Source organism: Zerene cesonia, chromosome 29, assembly GCF_012273895.1.
Source record: "Zerene cesonia ecotype Mississippi chromosome 29, Zerene_cesonia_1.1, whole genome shotgun sequence".
Taxonomy (NCBI): Eukaryota; Metazoa; Arthropoda; class Insecta; order Lepidoptera; family Pieridae; genus Zerene; species Zerene cesonia.
This window is the reverse complement of record NC_052130.1, coordinates 3,962,203-3,979,815: the sequence shown is the minus strand read 5'-3', so window position 1 is coordinate 3,979,815 and position 17,613 is coordinate 3,962,203. Positions and strand designations below refer to the sequence as shown.

Here is a 17,613-nt window from a genome sequence, read left to right as displayed (position 1 = left end):
GTGTGTGTGTGCGCGTGCGCGCATTTGTGATTTATGAGAATGTGAAGGTGAAGGGAATGTGACGTAGGTTCAACTTGATCAACTCTCTTGACAGCGGGTTCTTGAAATAATCATATTTTCTGTAAAATAGTAATCCTTATACAGCAGCCAATTTGTTGTTATTGTTTTACTTTGGTGTCTAGACATATTAATTATTTTTAATTCTTTATTTAATACATTATAATATAGGTGTGGTCCCAGATATAAAAATTGCCGACGGAAAAAGGTAGTATTGAATGGTATAATTTTAACCGCATTCCTAGAAGAATGCCGAGTTATATTATTTTTAGAAAATAATTCATTCCTATCTATTAGTTTGCGAAATTTAAGAACAGTATCTAGCATATATAGTTGTCTTAGGGATAGTACATTGAACAGATTGTATATTTCATTAGTAGGAAAACGAACTGGCTTAAATGCTGTCACTTTAAGTATTGGCCTCTGGCACCTCTCTAAAGGCAGAAGAATAGTTTTAAGAGTGCCGCCCCAAGCTACAATACAATATCTAAGTATACTCTGACAGAGTGAAAGATAAACAGTTCTTAGTATGTCAAATTCCGCTACTTGTCGAAGTTTTTTAAAAGTCCAGATCAGTTTACGAGTACGAGAAGTCAGATTATTAATATGAAATTGCCACGTCAGACGAGAGTCTAGAATGACCCCTAAGTATTTAATACTATTAGAACCTTCAATCATACTGCAAGAACATAAGTTTAGGTTGTTATAGTTGGAATTACACGTGTGTGCCTTTATTGAAAGGTCGATCGATAAAATATCATTTTTTAAACTAAAATTTACATATTTTGTTTTATTGAGGTTCAGTGAAATTGTTCAGTCTGTCAGCATTTTCTGTTGTCATTACTACTAATCGAGATCATTCCAGATTTTGTATTGAAATTGTATTGAAATAACGACATTTGCCGATATTTGGGAAGAAAAGTATTATATCTATATCATAAATCTAAGTTATTTAAAGCCGCCACTTTCATTCAAAGTTCACGCGAACAACGTTGCGGGCACCAGCCATAATCTTACGATTTTTACGAAATGACTTGGGTCCTCATATAAGCTTCATTGTTATTAGATTTTATAGGGCTGTGGGTTTTTACCTTAGATAAATAAGTAAACAACAATTATAGATTTTAACAGTTTATTTTTTTCTTTTCACTAATAAATATACAAAACAAGTTTCTATTTTACGAACGTAGCTTTGCCAAATATTGGCAGATAAGATCTCATTCAAATCAATTGAACGTACGAAGAGACTGATATATTTTAAATAAATTAATGTGTAAATTTAATTATCGTCAATAATGTGTTCTACATGTGTGTTTTAAAGAAGTCGATATATAAACATAATAAAACAGAATTCACACCGGTCACCTTTATATATTAAATATATTTTTATTTAGTGTATGTGAGTCAATCACGTAAAAAAAATATTTAATGCGCTTTACTATACCTGATTTTTAAAAATAATTTTTACATAAAACTTAACAGTTACAACACATTTTACTTAACGTAAATAATATCTCTTATTTCATTGGTCCATTCTCAGTAGATTCTGCTTATGTTGGCGAATAATCATACAATTAAGTTCTTATATGTAAATAATTTCGTTAAATATCACAGATTAAAGAAGCTTATGAATAATAGCAGATACTAAAATAAACAAAGCGGATGTTTTCACTACAATTGCACTACTGTTCGAATCCTCTAGGTAAGGGTCCGGATTGTAATTTGGGTCTATAACCCTAGATCTGATTATTTCTTTGTACACTAGTGCTGCTTTACGGGGTCGCCTGGTTCGGTTTGGATCCTCGAAGTCAACTTCGTAGAGTCCGAAACGCAATCTGTAAATATATTGAGTAATTAAGTATGCAATTTTAGAGTGTATGATTTGTTATAAGATTCTAGGCTCAATTGTCTAAATAAGAATACATAATTTTACCCGAAGAGTAAAGCAGTCTGTCTGTTCGTTTGTCAGTCTGTCTATGTCTGTCCATTATATATTATATCCTTATTTTATGGAACCCTGAGTGTCACAATTCGAACTCGCACTAGATCTATTTTTTTGTTCTGTTAGTGAATGAATGGATGAATGAATGATACTTTATTGTACACACTAAAAGGAAATATTACAAAGTACAGAATAAAAATACAAATTTTACAATAGGCGACCCTATGGCTACAGAGCCATATTAGATCTTAATGACCTCTCTTGTAAAAAATTTATTTCACCCAGGGTCAAACCGGGCAAGGCAGTAAACGCAACTTACGTGAATCCCGCTGCCCATTCGAAGTTGTCCATAAGACTCCAAGAACAATAGCCTCTGATGTCCACACCAGCGTCTATAGCATCTAGCACAGCGTTGGTGTAACCCCTCAGATAAGCTACTCTATTCTCATCAATCAGACCCGTAGCCCAATCCCCAAAGCCATTCTCAGTTACATAAATTGTCGGGTTGTTGTATCTCTCCTTGAGGTGTACCAGTAGCTTGTATAGGCCAGGTGCGTATGTCTGGAATTATTTAAGAGTTTTATATGGGAATTTAAATTAAACAAAAATTATTTACAATATATGTAATCTGTATATCTGAAAGGTGACTGAAATAGTGATCTATCAGCGCACAGCCCAAACCACTGGACGGATCGGGCTGAAATTTGGCATGCAGATAGATTTTATGACGTAGACATCGCATTAAGTTAAGAAAGCATTTTGACAAATTCTACCTTTCTATTTTTGGAATTTTTTACCATGACAATTTATTAAGACCGTGCGGGCGAAACTGCGGGTAATAGCTAGTTGGTAATAAACTTGCATCTACGGGTGGGTTTAAGAATCGTTTGAAAAATATTAAGTATTCCAAAAAAAATAATATCGTAGCTAGTGTCGTAACAACTTTAATATGAGCTGTCAACAAGCTAATCAAGATTAAATTTACTTACGAAAAGCCAAGTGCCTCCTTGTGTCCAAGATGGGTCCACATAAGTGCCAACGAAGGCGTCATCCTGATGCGAAGGAACTTGGAAAGTCCCAATTATAGAGCTGTTCCTATACACGTATTTACTTGTATAGTGATTCAATGCTAGAAAATCAGAAGTGCCCCTGATATAGTCGATTTGTTCTTGGGTAAATGGACGGAGACGAGATTGCGAGAGGCCTTGACTCGCACTTGCATTTGCCACTCTGTCAATAAGTCTTTGAGGGTAGTTGCCGTTTGCGGAGAAAATTGGATCCATGTATTGTCCTACCTGAAAGCGTATTATTGAAATAGAAAGGAAGACTTTCAAAAATCTTTAAAAAAAGAAAAATAGCATTAGATACAAAATGTACTCCCAATGTGGTCTTGTAGCTAACTAATATTTAAAGGTATAAGTCTAGTTTCACATTAGTATCAGATTTAAACATAATTACATAGGTTTCAATTTATCAACTAAAAGTAACAGTACTAAATGTATATTAAAAGATTTTCATTTAACTCCACTCATTCAATAAATATAAATAACATTTAACGAGAATACATGTTTTGAACTTCACTATTTAACTTTAAACACAAGTTTGATTCAGTAATGCGAATAATGAAAGTGAAGAAATAAAAAAATCAATTATACTTACATAGAAAGCCCTGTAATCTTCTACGGCTTCGGCGCTAGATTCAGAATCATCACTTGGCATCCCCATATCCGAACTGATGACAATAGCAATTTGGCCACCTTGGAATGCAAACTCTTCTTTATAAATATGATACGCCCTTGCATGAGCCAGCAAAATGTTACGGCCGCATTCATAAAACGCGATGCCCGGCGATTGTATCCTCGGAGGATGGTTACCGCGACCGTAGCCGTTATTGCAATGAATATAAGGTTCATTTATCGTTAACCAATGTTTCACTCTGTCTCCGAAATTCTGGAACAGCACTCGAGCATAATCTCCTAGCCAATCTACGATATTTTCTGTCAACCAACCGCCCTGTTCATTCAAATTTTGTGGTAGTTCCCAATGGTAAATGGTCACGAATGGGGTGATATCGTTGGCAAGGAGCTCGTTGATTAAATTGTTGTAATATGCCACTCCTTCTGGGTTGACGTAATCAGGTCGGCCGAAGGGTAAAATTCGGGGCCAAGAAATGGAGAATCTATAGATTTTCACACCGAGTTCTTTCATCATTTCTATGTCCCGTTTATATAAGTGGTAAGAGTTGGCTGCAATGTCACCCGTTTTTCCGTCCGCCATATGGTCTGGATCAGTTCTCATGAGGTGGTCCCACATGGACCATCCTTTACCTGCAATGTTTGGTATTTGTGATTTATGTTTTGGAAGGAAAACATTAATTAAATAAATTATAATTAAGCACTTATTAAAATGAGGAAAACTTGGTGAGAAATTGCATTATGTGATAGCAGAATTACATATATTTAAACACTACATACAAATCACTAGTATTTTAATTGCAACATCGTTCATAATATACAGTTTAAATTATAATGAAATATTTTGAAAATTAATAATATGGAATAATAATTACCGCCTTCATTCCACGCTCCTTCGATTTGATATGAGGAGGTTGCAACCCCAAACAGGAAATTTGGTGGAAACCTTCTCAAATTCCTTTGTGTGTTATTCCGAGCTTCTTCATTTTTCAAACTAACTGACGTAATGCCATATATTATACTGAAAATAAAAACAAAATAAAGTGCCAGTAAATAAAAAAGTAAAATACGCTATCTAGAAATGCTATATTAGAAATGATTTTTTGGATTATTTAGTTTTATATATCTTTTCTGGTAACTGAAGAAATAAATAAAACATACACTACTATACTTAGTAATGTCGTATGAAAAATGTGTTATATTACATTATAATTGTCAAAAAAAAAAAAATTAAAACCAATTGCATTGAAAATATGCCATTAGTTTCGACGTTTCTGCATGATGAAAAAATAAATCAACGTACCTCAATAATACAATTACTTCTTTAAGTGGAAGCATTTTGTGCTAAATTTACTGTGCTCGAAACTCGAGTGTATCCCAAAATCGGCACATGAGACATATATTGGGGTTCTTTATCTTTGCAGCGTCATGATTAAGATTGCTGTAATTGATATCGAGTAACCATAAAATTAATAAATATAAGATATTTAATCCGTAACTTTGGAGACAATAAAGATAATGGAGATCGCCTTACTCCAGTGGATTCTAGCCGTCCACTATTAAAAAAGATTAAAAAACGATAAATGTCTTACATATCCTAGAAGCTACAAATTTTTGCTAAAAAACATAAGGATGTATTTATTTAAATCTGCTCTTGAGAAGGTGGTTACAAACTTGGCAATAGAGATCCCACCAGAATGGCAGAATGTCACACGACCTTATACCAAAAGAATGCTTCAGTGTGCATAATTACAAAACATAAGTGAAAAATTGAAGTCTCATACAAAATGTTAATAATATGAGAAATGCATAAAAAAGGATTTATTTTTATTTATTTGTTCGTTCGTTTCAGCCGTGGGACGTCCACTGCTGGACAAAGGCCTCTCTCAAAGATTTCCACCACGACCGATCACTGGCGGCCTGAATCCAGCGGCTCCCCGCTACTACTGTCCATCTCGTGGGAGGTCGTCCCACGCTTCGTTGGCCAGTACGTGGTCTTTATTCCAGAATCTTTTTGCCCCAACGGCTATCGGTTCTATTTGTTATATCATTTGTTTATTCAAAATTAATTTAATACAATTCCCGAATACTTAAAGGAATTGTCCTTAAATAACCTTTAAACGACGTGTGATGACCTGATTATATTTAAAATATTTTTTTCATATTGTATTGCATATTGTAATTTGAAATTATATTTATCGTATTAATCGAGATATTATCGTTATTTTTGCATGCTAATCAATTGGCGATTTCTATAGGAAAGTTAAATACGCATTTGCATCTTGTAGATCTTATAACTTTATTTCATAATAATTAATTTGAATTTTAATATCACTACATAGTATAAATAGTCGCTTTCTGCCGTCTGTATGCTTAGATCTTTAAAATTACGTCATAGTTTTTGATGTTTTTTAATAGTGTCTCAAGGGAAAGGTTCTCAGCGTGTTTAACTCCGAATTTAACGCATGCGAAGCCACGGCCAAAAGTTGATATAAGTATACTACCTAAACTAACTAATGTTACATGTACGAGATTAAGCTTAGATAATTTGTAACGATAGAATACAATACTGTTTTATTTACCCCCAGTTTCATCCCCTTGGGGGTAGAATTTATCAAAATCCTTTCTTAACAGATTCCTATATCATACTGGCTACCTGCATGCATAATTTCAGCCGGATCGGTCCAGCAGATTGTATTGTGCGTTTATAGACTAGTTATCAGTTATCATTTTTGCGTTTAAGCGGAAGATAAAAACTTATACTGACACGAAGATACAATATTAAACTACGTAGCTATAGAGCACATAACTATATAGCATATATAGCCTAAAGCCTTCCTCAATTAATGGGCTATCCAAAACGAAAGAATTTTTCAAAACAGACCAGTAGTTCCTGAGATTAGCGCGTTCGAAGAAACAAACTCTTTATATATACTCCATTATATATACTCGATAGTTCAAAAACAAAATATTATTTCTAGCACCGTGCAATATGACATAGTCCCTCACAAGTGATTATAATAAATAATTCAAGTTATTATAATGGTGATTTCATTTCAATTTTCCTATCAATTGATTTGTATGAAAACAACATTTTTTTTAATTTTATTATAAATTCAATGTAGGGTTTTGGTGTGTAGTATAGAAGTGTTTTATAGGTTCAATGAACTATTATGAACTAGTATTGGCAATGTTTTCATTTATTTAAATTAGATCTTGAGATTTCTACACACGATAGATTCTATTGCAGAACAGAATATTAAAATAATCTCATGATCAATCTCACGATATGATGTAAAAATTCATAAGTCATACATAAGTCTTCACTAAGAGAGCACAGTTTATCTCATTATCAATCATCATCATCAGCTCAAAACATATTTGGGGACATCCCCACAGCAGGGATACAACGTATTTTCATTGAAGAGAACTTCACACTTTACAAGCAAAACACTAGTGCAGCTTCCGTTTTTAGTCTAGTTAGAGTAGAATTATCAATCTAATAAGTTTAAAAATTAAACGGATTTTGGTCACGGGGAGACTGTTCCATCGTCCCCGTGACCACGCTCGCTAACGTTGGGTTAATAATGAATAAATGGCGTTTAAATTCTTTAATTTCTAATATAATACCCGCGTAAAATCAAACACAAGAAAATACAATCTAATAAGTCTTTTTCGTATAGTTTCAAATTTCGTATTTGTATAGATTTTTAACTGTATATAAATGGAAAACATAGACCCGGTATTCAAGACCTTTGGGAATAGGCTTATTCAATAATCGTTAGGAAAAATGTATGATGATGTTAAATCGATCAGAACTTAACCCCACAAGATACAAGAGCTGATTATATATTGCCCCCAATCAATAAGACTGATAAAGCATTATATCAAATGAGTTTTCGGTTCGAACAAAAAGATTTTGTCGAATCTTAAATGACGATTTATCATCCAAAATACTAATTAGAGGTATAATCGTTACATTTTTTTAAATTTGCAATATCTTAAATTCTATTTTTATCCGCAAAGCACTCGAGGTTAATATTAAAACGCAATTTGATAGATTATCAACTTAGATCGTAAAGATAAACACCGATAAATGAAAAAAAACTTTATTGATAAAGTTAAATTATCTCATATCTTACGTGCACATTGAATAACACTGTTTTGGTTTCATTATACACATTTCAATTCTTTACAATTATTTTAAATAACAATTTTATTACTTATGACAGTCTAGTTCACGCAAGAATTCAATTCAGATTATTTATTTGATCATTTATTTATAATGTAATAGATAAAAGTATTAGTTTCCGCTTAAAACCTATAAATTAATAAGTAAATTGTTGTAATTCTTAATCTGTGACGTTGTACGACGACACGTGCGCGATAGCGAGATATGAATATAGAAATTATTTCGTGAACTAGACCTTAATTTTATATGGCAACCCTACTGGCTGTCAAAGTTGAAGGTGTTGCCTGTACGATATAACAGAGGCATTTAAGGAAGGCTTTCTATATGCACCAACTGGCAAATCTAATTCGCTTTCTGGAAGTATTCCTTGCTTTCCTTTGGATTGGGTTTAATTGTATCAGCGTTGCTCTCTGGGTTCCAATTGGCTGGGCACACTGAAAGGGAAGGGTTGTGTGAATGAATTCATTACATTTATTTATTGCAATTAAATAATAGGCTAGATAGCTAGATACTGCTAGATCGTTACAAATTAAATCGTCCATTTCGTCCATTTTATTGTATGAGAATTGACTTTATCATAATAATTTTAATCATGATTGGCCTACCCTACTTACATTATAATTATAATATTAACATCATTCAATTAAACATCTCATAGGACCTGTTTGAATTGGTTCTTGAAAATTCTAGAAAACATAATATCCTACTAATATTGTAAATGCGAAAGTTTGTAATTATGTGTATATTTGTGACTCATTCAAAATTTTATTTTTCAAAAAATTAATCACCAAAATCTGTTAAACCAGTAAAAAGTTATGAGGTAGCAAACACAAAAAAAATAGTCAATTTTCGAACCTCGACCATATTTTTGAAGTCAGTAAAAATCAACAGTCGGTCAACACTGTATGCGGGGGGCACTTGGAGGGATACTATATACGATGTAATTAATGTTTTATTATTTTTTATTTTGTTTATTTTTATTTTATTTATTATACCAGTAATATCAGTTAAACAATATAGATTATTGATAAAACAACGCGTGTAACAATTGTAAACGACAATTGGTTTATCAAATAATAAAAAACGTTTATAGCTTTGTATGTATCAGTGAAAGTAAAATTGTAAAAAATCGTCAGACTATAATAATCAACGGTTGCCTGGTAGAGATGGCTTTTAGCCATAAGGCCGCCATTTTTATACTAGTTTTAAGTTGCTTTTGTTAAGTTTATCCCTGTTTTTTATTATGTAAGTGTGCAATGAAGAATAAATAAGTAAATAATATATAAATATAATCTAAGCGAGATTGTAATCTTTCGATCAATTGTGGTTCGTAACGATAACGCATAAGTTTTCCTTGAGCTGTTTACAATTTTACTTATAACATGATAATTTTATAGAGGCTGTCGGTTGTTGTACAGAAATTTGTACAAACTTATTTTTTTTGAGTGCGCCATTTTTGATAGTTGGAATAGCCTGTCATCTGCCTACCAGAATTTTTGATACTAACAGTTTATTTTTTTTTTATAAAAAATAAAATAAAGTTGTAAAAAAGGCTGCAACGAGAACAGTTTACAATCCAGCGATTTAGGCTGTTGGACGTGCCAAAAAAATGCTCAAACAGTCACATACATACACACGAAAAACATTATCCTCCTTCGGTCCGTCGTATAAAAAGTAAATGCAGATAAGTGACACGACATGATGTCGATGCTTTTATATATGTTCAGATTTAAAGATACTTTTAATATATTCTCAGATTTTTTTATATTATATATCCGAATAAAAAAAATTTCTTCGAATTTCTCGAGTTCATATGTACTGACCGATTTCAGAAGATTATTGATAAGTGAAACAGTCTTCAATTTAGGTTGTTTTATGACCGTCAAACTCATAATTTATCTTATCACGACATTCCATATATATTTATAATACATATAATTGATTTATTGCTTTATGAGCTTTAAATCATATTATTGTTATTGTTTCTACACTTGATATACTGAAATTCGTTTGGTGAATAATTTAATAATAATTATTATTAAAACGCATGTAGTTTAGTTATGAGTTTGGCAAAATCAAGATCAGGATATCAAGATTCCTGTTTTAACCCAAGGGAGCGTTCGGAATAAAAAGTATCCTATCACCCAAGTCAGCTCCTATCCTGTCTGTACACCAAATTTCAATCACATCCGTTAAGTAGTTTTAGCGTGATTGACAGACAGACATCCAAACAAACAAACTTTCACATTTATAATATTAATGTGATTCTTTTATTTCAATACATACAAAAAAAACAAATTAAGTGTGTGACATCACATCATGGGGGGACGAAGTTCTTAATATGTGACAAGCTGTGTTGAGGGAGGGAAGGGGTCGAAAAAACCTAGTTTGTGACGTAATTTAAGGATGGCGCCTTTAAAATATAAGTAGAAATGCTTGATGTTGAGACAGCCGAGACATTAATACATTTATGAGTCAAATAAGACATACCTTCTCCATGTTTATCAGCAAATTGGAAAGCCTTCACCAATCTCAGGGTTTCCTCCACGGACCGCCCCACGGGCAGGTCGTTTACCGACATGTGCCTCAAAATACCATTCTTGTCAATGATGAATAGACCTGGAATAAAAGAAAATATTGGGAATAATACAAAAATAATGTGCGTGGAAATTCAATCGTATAATGAGTAATGCTAGTTGATAAGAAACAAACTACATACGTTTCCTCTGCTGAACACAGTTGTAGGATCCATGTAATACTAGTTATGAATTCATTCAGTCACATATTTTCATACAGTTCATCAGTTACATACTTAGGTATCCTTACCACATCCTAACAATATCCTATAAGATTTTTAATATATGTCAATCAATATATTATATATTAAATGTTTTTAGAGGTTAAATTATATTAAAATGACCATCGCATGAAAACAATGTAAATACAAGTAATATGTATTATCCTATCCTACTAATCCTACTTCCTACTAATATTATAAATGCGAAAGTTTGTAAGGATGTGTGTGTGCTTGTTGCTCTTTCACGTAAAAACTACTGCACCGATTGCAATGAAATTTGGTACGTAGATAGCTGGATAACTGGAATAACATATAGGTAACTTTTATCCCGATATTCCGACGGGATACGGACTTACGCGGGTGATACCGCGGGGTGCAGCTAGTACTAAATAAGATTCTTAAGTGTGATGACCAAAATTCGATTCGAATTCACTCTTCTTTTTCAAAAATAAAGAAGGTTTAGAAAGTGATATAATCAAAGCTCTAGGCGACGCCATTGTTAAACAAAAATAATCCCTAAATGAATATGACTAAAACCCAAAAATAAACAAACTGCGTACTGTTCATAAATGTGTGTATCATACTAATATTAGAAATGTGAAAGTTTGTTTGTTTGTTTGATCGTTTGTCCGTCAATCACGTTGATACTACAGAACGGATTTTGATGAAATTTGGTAAGCAGACAGTATACGATTTGACTTAGGTAATAGGATACTTTTTAACCCGATCAAATGCTCCCTTGGGATAAAACGGGTTCGGGAGCGTCTAGTTTATCTATAACACTAGACAAATTGTGTAACTTGAAAACCACAAATAAAAAAAAACCTACAAATTAGATCGTTCTACTTATGTACGAAAAAAAAATTCTACTTATGTACGAAAAAAAAAAATTGTAACAAACAACATAAATACTGCCATGTATCATGATCGCCTATCACGCAATTATCCTCCGTATTAAGATACGGCATATTATTAATATGAAGTAATCCGCTAGCGATAGAATATATCTTAATAGTCCAAAAAGTGTGCCAGCATTCTTTTATGAAATAATACATCATACCGTTGCTATATCTACCATATTTTGTAAATGACAAATAACTATAAGTGAAGTCCCGTGTCCCCTAGTGGGGTATGGGGCAGATGATATACATCTGTTCCACTGATCGATTTTTCTTTAGGGACAAGTAGGTGATTAGCCTTCTGTGTCCTGCCAGACCGAGACATTTTTTTTTGTGCGTCCCCACCAGGACTTGAACCCAGGACCTCTCGGTTCTTCGCTCACGCGTTAACCACTGTACCAAGGAGGCGGTCATAGCGATAAATAGCTAATATAAAAAAAAAATCATTTATTATAAATTGCAGAAGGTAAAGAAAGGCTCAGTCCACCTAAAAGCTGACTTGCGCTATACAGAAACAATGCGTATTGCATGGTCATCGTTAGCCTACTATCCTATCCTACTATTCTACTAATCCTTCTATCTCACTAATATTATAAATGCGAAAGTTTGTAAGGATGCGCGTGTCTTTGTTGCTCTTTCACGCAAATACTACTGAGCCGATTGCAATGAAATTTGGTACGTTGTCTACGTCCTGGACAACTAGAATAACATATAGACAGCTTTTTATCCCAATATTCCTACGGTATAAAGACTTACGCGTGATACCGCGAGGCGCAGCTAGTTGATTACGATAATTTGTAGAAAAGATTTAAGATATTAACAATCAATGTCATTAAAAATAAATAAAATACAGTATTACAAGACAAGAATTATTATATTGAACTACTAGCGACTCGTCGTGCAATAATATATGATACATACATATAAACCTTCTTCTCGAGTACATTAATATGTATATAATATCGATTAAAAAAAAACATACAGACACAGACGGTGGAAAGCGTACTTTGTTTTATAAAGCGTAATTTGTTTTATATTATGTATTGCCTATGTGAATGATTATTTAGATGTGATAAGATTGTTTAAATGACCTGTTATCGAATTTTAATGTTATTTAATTGTATTTTTATAGAAATAACTGACTAATGAATATATCATTTTGTTTTTCAGCATTATTGATTTGTTAAGATTTTGTACGCAATTTGCAATGGCAGTATGTCATCATCATCAGCCCATATATGTTCCCACTGCTGGGACATAGGCCTCCTATAAGGGTCCAGGACATAATCCACCACGCTGACCAAATGCGAGTTGGCAGATGTCACATGTCGAACTTTCGGTTCCTGGACATGTCGGTTTCCTCACGATGTATTCTTTCACCGTTTCGAGCAGTGGTGATGTTACACATGCTCAGATGAATTGAAAAATCAATTTATTTCCTGCACGCTCGTAGGTATCGAACCCGACTTGTTGTTTTTAAGTGCGAGGTCATCACCACTGAGCCACCACTGAGTCACCACATGTCAGTATATGAGATGCAATAAAATTGTAAAACGTATTAAACGTATACGATTTGACGTATTGTGATCACATTACATCATCATTACATCTATAAAACTAAAAATTAATTAAATATAACAAAGGCCGCGTTCCATCGATACAATATTGTAATAATTGAAATAATGTTTGGTATTGGATGTGATGGTTCTTAATCATCTCAATAGATGGCGTGGGGTGGCCTTTAGGCACATAAAACCGAAAGATAGAGGCCGAGAGGCTAGGCGTTGCTATAGTATGGCAAAAAGACGCGGGTTCGAAACCCGCCTCGTGATCAAATTTTTTCTACTCTTTCAAAATTTCTCAAGATCTAAACATACAAACACACAAGTAGTGGAAAGCGACTTTGGTTTATACTACGTTTTACAGTTTGGTGTGGAATTGAGAGTTTTTATATTCTACATCCTACTCTTGGTAAAGCTGTGCCTACCTATAATTTAGATACATAAGTACTAATGTATTGATGTGTATTTTAACAATTTTAACAGAAATTTTCTATCTAGTTAGGTAAGCCTTTCATTGAATAAATAAATAAAATAAAACATCCAACTCATATATATTTATACATATTATACACAAATAATTATGTACAAAAATCAATTCGGTACGAATTGGGCCAGGTCGCACCTGGAAAGTACCACACCCCCACAGAAAACCGGCGTGAAATAGAAGCATGCTACTTTGTTTCGTACGGTAAGTGGGGGAGCCACTTACCGTACGAAACAAAACTCCCCCACTTACCGGAGGCCCGTTTCCTTTTCCTCACCCCTCCCAGTCCAATTATTCTAACCATTTAACAATCCTTCCTCATTCTTTACCCCTTAAAAGCGAATAGCGCATTCGCCTAGCGGTGATCTCTTACCATCAGGCAAACCACCAGAAAAAAAAAACTTATTTTAATCTCACCTCTTAAGGCAAAACCGTCATCCAGTAAAACATCATAGTCCTGCGAGATCTTCTTCTTATAATCGGCCAATAGAGGAATGTCCAACTTGCCCAGGCCTCCATCCTGGTAACAGATAAAACGTTCGTTAATTTACAATTACTTTTTTAAGTATAAGAAATAAAAGACAAAAAATGTGAGAAAGGCTTGTTAGGGCTATTGACAAATATTATACATTTCGTAGTGGTTCTCTTTTACAAAATCAAGTAAACCAATTTAAAGATGACATATACAGCTGAATAGTGCTTGTTTGTATGAACGGGATAATCACAAAAACATAATGACCGATTTAAAAAATTCTTTCACCCTTGGACGTTTACATTATTTTTGCTTATAGGCTATACATAAAGTAAAAAAGAAAGTAAATTAGTCGTATGATTTCTTTTTTAGTCATTTTAACCTGAGATTAGAGGAGATTTAATTAATATGCGAGAAGGAGGTTTTATATCGTAATCTATATAAATAACGTTATATATAAGTTACGTGTTTTTTCCGTGGTGGACTCCCTAAACTACTCAACCGATTTTAATCAAATTTGCACACTATTTGCAGTTTGATCCAAGTTAGAAGATAGGATAGTGTTTTATTTATTTATTTCAATTACGATAGAAGATTACCCGGGCGGAGCCGGGGCGTGCAGTTAGTCTAGTATAAATATTTCTGTTGAAAGGTTAGATCTCACTTGAGTATCAAATGGTGAATTTCACAATCTGGAATTGAAAATGCAAAGAAACAAGCAACAACTATATTACTACTGAATAAGTTTTTCACAAAATTTATTCAGTAGTTATATAGTTACATAATATATGCCATATTCATTAAAATATACAAATTGTCACTACCCGACTATGCAATAATTGTTGTGACTTAACAAAAATTACATCTCTATATATATAAAATTCTCGTGTCCACAATGTTAGTTGCTATACTCCTTCGAAACGGCTGGAAAGATTTCTGATGGAATTTTGTGAGCTTATTGGGTAGGTTTGAGAATCGGTTATTATTAATTTTTTATACGCCATAAGAGTCAGGCAGAACAGCGTTTGCAGGGTCAGCTAGTATATGTATATGTATACTAAAATATATGTAAAATTACATATACACTGGTTAAGTGTGGCAATATATGCTGAGTCATTAGAAATTTATGTGGATCTAGCTGTTCGCCCCGACCTCGCCCGTGGTACATATATAGCCTATGTCACTCAGTGAAGTTGCAGCTTTCTAATGGTGAAAAGTTTTATAAATTCCCCAGAGGACCAATTTATAATTTTTTTTCTTGTGTAAAAATACAAGTTTTTTCTTTACAATTATAGGCATAGATTCAGATATTTCGTCCTTTCTATACTATCATATTAAACTTTATTCAATACTAATATCATACTAAATGCGAAAGTGTGTTTGCTCATCTTTCTTTCAAATTGCAATCGAGAAATTTTTTGCTGATTTTTTTGTCTCCAGACATCTTTAGGAGGCAGGAGAGTTACACTCACTTCTTTTTTAAAGTACAGTGCGGACAGAAAGCTAGTATAAATACCTTCCTGGGTGTATTGACCCAAGCAAGATGGCTGAATTCAGAGTCCGTTGAAACACCAATCACTTGACAATCAATGCTTGCAAAATCTTTAGATCTATCACTGAACGCAATCAGCTCTGTTGGGCAGACAAAGGTGCTGAAATAATAATAATTTCTTGGTTAGGTGACATGCTACATACACATAGATTTGCAAAAATATGAGCACTTCATAATAGAAGCTAAGGAGCATCATTCACTTCTATTACTACATCCATGAGAAACCATTCAATATTATTTTCTACTGACTGAGTGTGAAGGTATTATGATATTCATATCATCATGGTAGTCATAACAAATGTTAAACTAAATAATATTAAAATTAATTTCTCTGGTTACTACTGATTTTGTAACTTTTGTTAATGTATATAAAATAACCAGTGCCTAATATATAGCCTACAGCCTTCCTCAAAAAATGATAGATAGATCATTTATTGAGGAACACTGAAAGAATTTTTCAAATCGGACCAGTAATTCCTAAGATTAGTGCGTTCAAACAAACAAACTCTTCAGCTTTATAATATTAGAACAGATACGTCATTTTTATCCACAAGTTTATTTTCCATGATCATATTATGAGTAGGTGACCAGGGATAACATCCATCCATTAAATTGACTCAAAAGGAATAAATATGGTTAGATGTTTATACAAAGTGGAACACACAAACAATGTTTATTAAATAAAGTGTAAATATCAAAAGACATGATGAGTACATGATTTCTAGAATGTTGAATGAAACTGAATCTACGGCATTAAAGCACTTGCAATGGTCACTTCTATCATGTAGTCTATACAAATTTATGGTCTCATAGAAATCAGAATTTCCAGAAAAAGTTCCTCTAGTCTGTTAATATAGGGGTGGTTAGCTATCATCCTGTCATATAAATTAGTCGACAGCATTTTGGGAACATTCCCATAATTATTTTTTGCTTCTCTCTATTAAAATTACAACAAAATACATAGACTTACAAATCTAGTGGGTAGAACACAAGTACAACATATTTTCCTGAGAAATCTGCTAGTTTCAACTGATTGAATTCTCCATTAACTACAGCTGTGGCGGCAAAATCAGGTGCCGGCTTTTGTACTCTGGGAGCAAAAACGGAACTGGCTGAAATTGTAAAAAAAAAGTTAGTAAGGATTAGTGCATATAAAATCAGGAGTTACTTTAATTTTGTGAGGTTTTTGGAGTCTGCACTTTATATAGCCTCAGAAAATGTATATTTGAAACTCTCGGAAAACGTGATATCATTAATAAATGTATAAAAATAGAGTGATAAAAGCACCAACATCTTAGAACACTAAGTGTTTAAGAGTAGCATAGAAATGTCTTCTTGTAATAATTTTAGTTCAACATAATATGTAAAACAAGACTCATGCTTTTAATACCTTGTTTTTAATAAGATTGTGTTGTTAAATTTTCTGATTTTTCTGGTATTCCCGATTGTAAAATTACCAATTGGTTACTGGCGAAAGCCAGTTATGAAAAGTAGGCATGAAAGTAATATCTTTCATTATGCTAAAGATCAGGAGGTCACTTGCATAGGAATAACAAATAGTACCAATTATGTAATATGTACTTACTGGTCGAAAAACTATTTTTTGTTATGGATACGGCCGGTGTGAGGACCTAAAAAGATTACGATTATATTTCATAAAAATAAGCAATGTTATTGACAGAAAAATGTTTGACTGTGTTACTTACTCGTCGAATACATTGCTTAACAAAGAAGGACATTTTAAACTATTATGAAGATGAAATAAAAATTAACTAGTCGAATTCTCTCGTAATTCAGTGAACTTCGAAACCTGATTATGTCAAAATTTAACTTCAAAGTCACGTTTTATTTTGCTGTCAGAATGACATTTAATTCCTGTCACAATAAATTAAAAAAATAATAACCAATAGGAAGCCATAGGTATTAGACAAAAAAATATCAAGACTTAAAGAGAATTACGTT

The 17,613-nt window shown here is 33.0% G+C and overlaps 2 protein-coding genes across 2 annotated transcripts; both read right to left on the bottom strand.

The window, feature by feature from the left end:
* Positions 1–1,672: 1,672 nt before the first annotated feature.
* Positions 1,673–5,031, bottom strand: LOC119838016 (myrosinase 1-like). Its single transcript, XM_038363828.1, has 6 exons — positions 4,997–5,031; positions 4,569–4,714; positions 3,659–4,326; positions 2,989–3,294; positions 2,319–2,560; positions 1,673–1,892 (listed from the first exon to the last, which is right to left on the bottom strand). The coding sequence occupies exons 1-6, from the start codon at positions 5,029–5,031 to the stop codon at positions 1,673–1,675; spliced, it is 1,617 nt and encodes a 538-aa protein (XP_038219756.1).
* Positions 5,032–7,786: 2,755 nt separating this feature from the next.
* Positions 7,787–17,492, bottom strand: LOC119837863 (peroxiredoxin-2-like). Its single transcript, XM_038363643.1, has 7 exons — positions 17,358–17,492; positions 17,237–17,282; positions 16,622–16,763; positions 15,616–15,751; positions 14,045–14,147; positions 10,376–10,504; positions 7,787–8,319 (listed from the first exon to the last, which is right to left on the bottom strand). Exons 1-7 carry the CDS (start codon positions 17,388–17,390, stop codon positions 8,228–8,230), a joined length of 681 nt encoding a protein of 226 aa, XP_038219571.1. The 5' UTR covers positions 17,391–17,492; the 3' UTR covers positions 7,787–8,227.
* Positions 17,493–17,613: the final 121 nt, after the last annotated feature.

Bases quoted from the DNA above. Each gene is read 5' to 3' on its own strand.
- LOC119838016 (XM_038363828.1), bottom strand. From the start codon at position 5,031: ATGCTTCCACTTAAAGAAGTAATTGTATTATTGAG. The intron at 4,327-4,568 runs GTAATTATTATT...CAAACATTGCAG, and splicing joins AGGAGCGTGGAATGAAGGCG to GTAAAGGATGGTCCATGTGG. The intron at 2,561-2,988 runs GTAAGTAAATTT...AAATAATTCCAG, and splicing joins AAGGAGGCACTTGGCTTTTC to ACATACGCACCTGGCCTATA.
- LOC119837863 (XM_038363643.1), bottom strand. From the start codon at position 17,390: ATGTCCTTCTTTGTTAAGCAATGTATTCGACGA. The intron at 16,764-17,236 runs GTAAGTACATAT...TTACAATTTCAG, and splicing joins AAAAAATAGTTTTTCGACCA to CCAGTTCCGTTTTTGCTCCC. The intron at 8,320-10,375 runs GTATGTCTTATT...CTTCCCTTTCAG, and splicing joins TGCTGATAAACATGGAGAAG to TGTGCCCAGCCAATTGGAAC.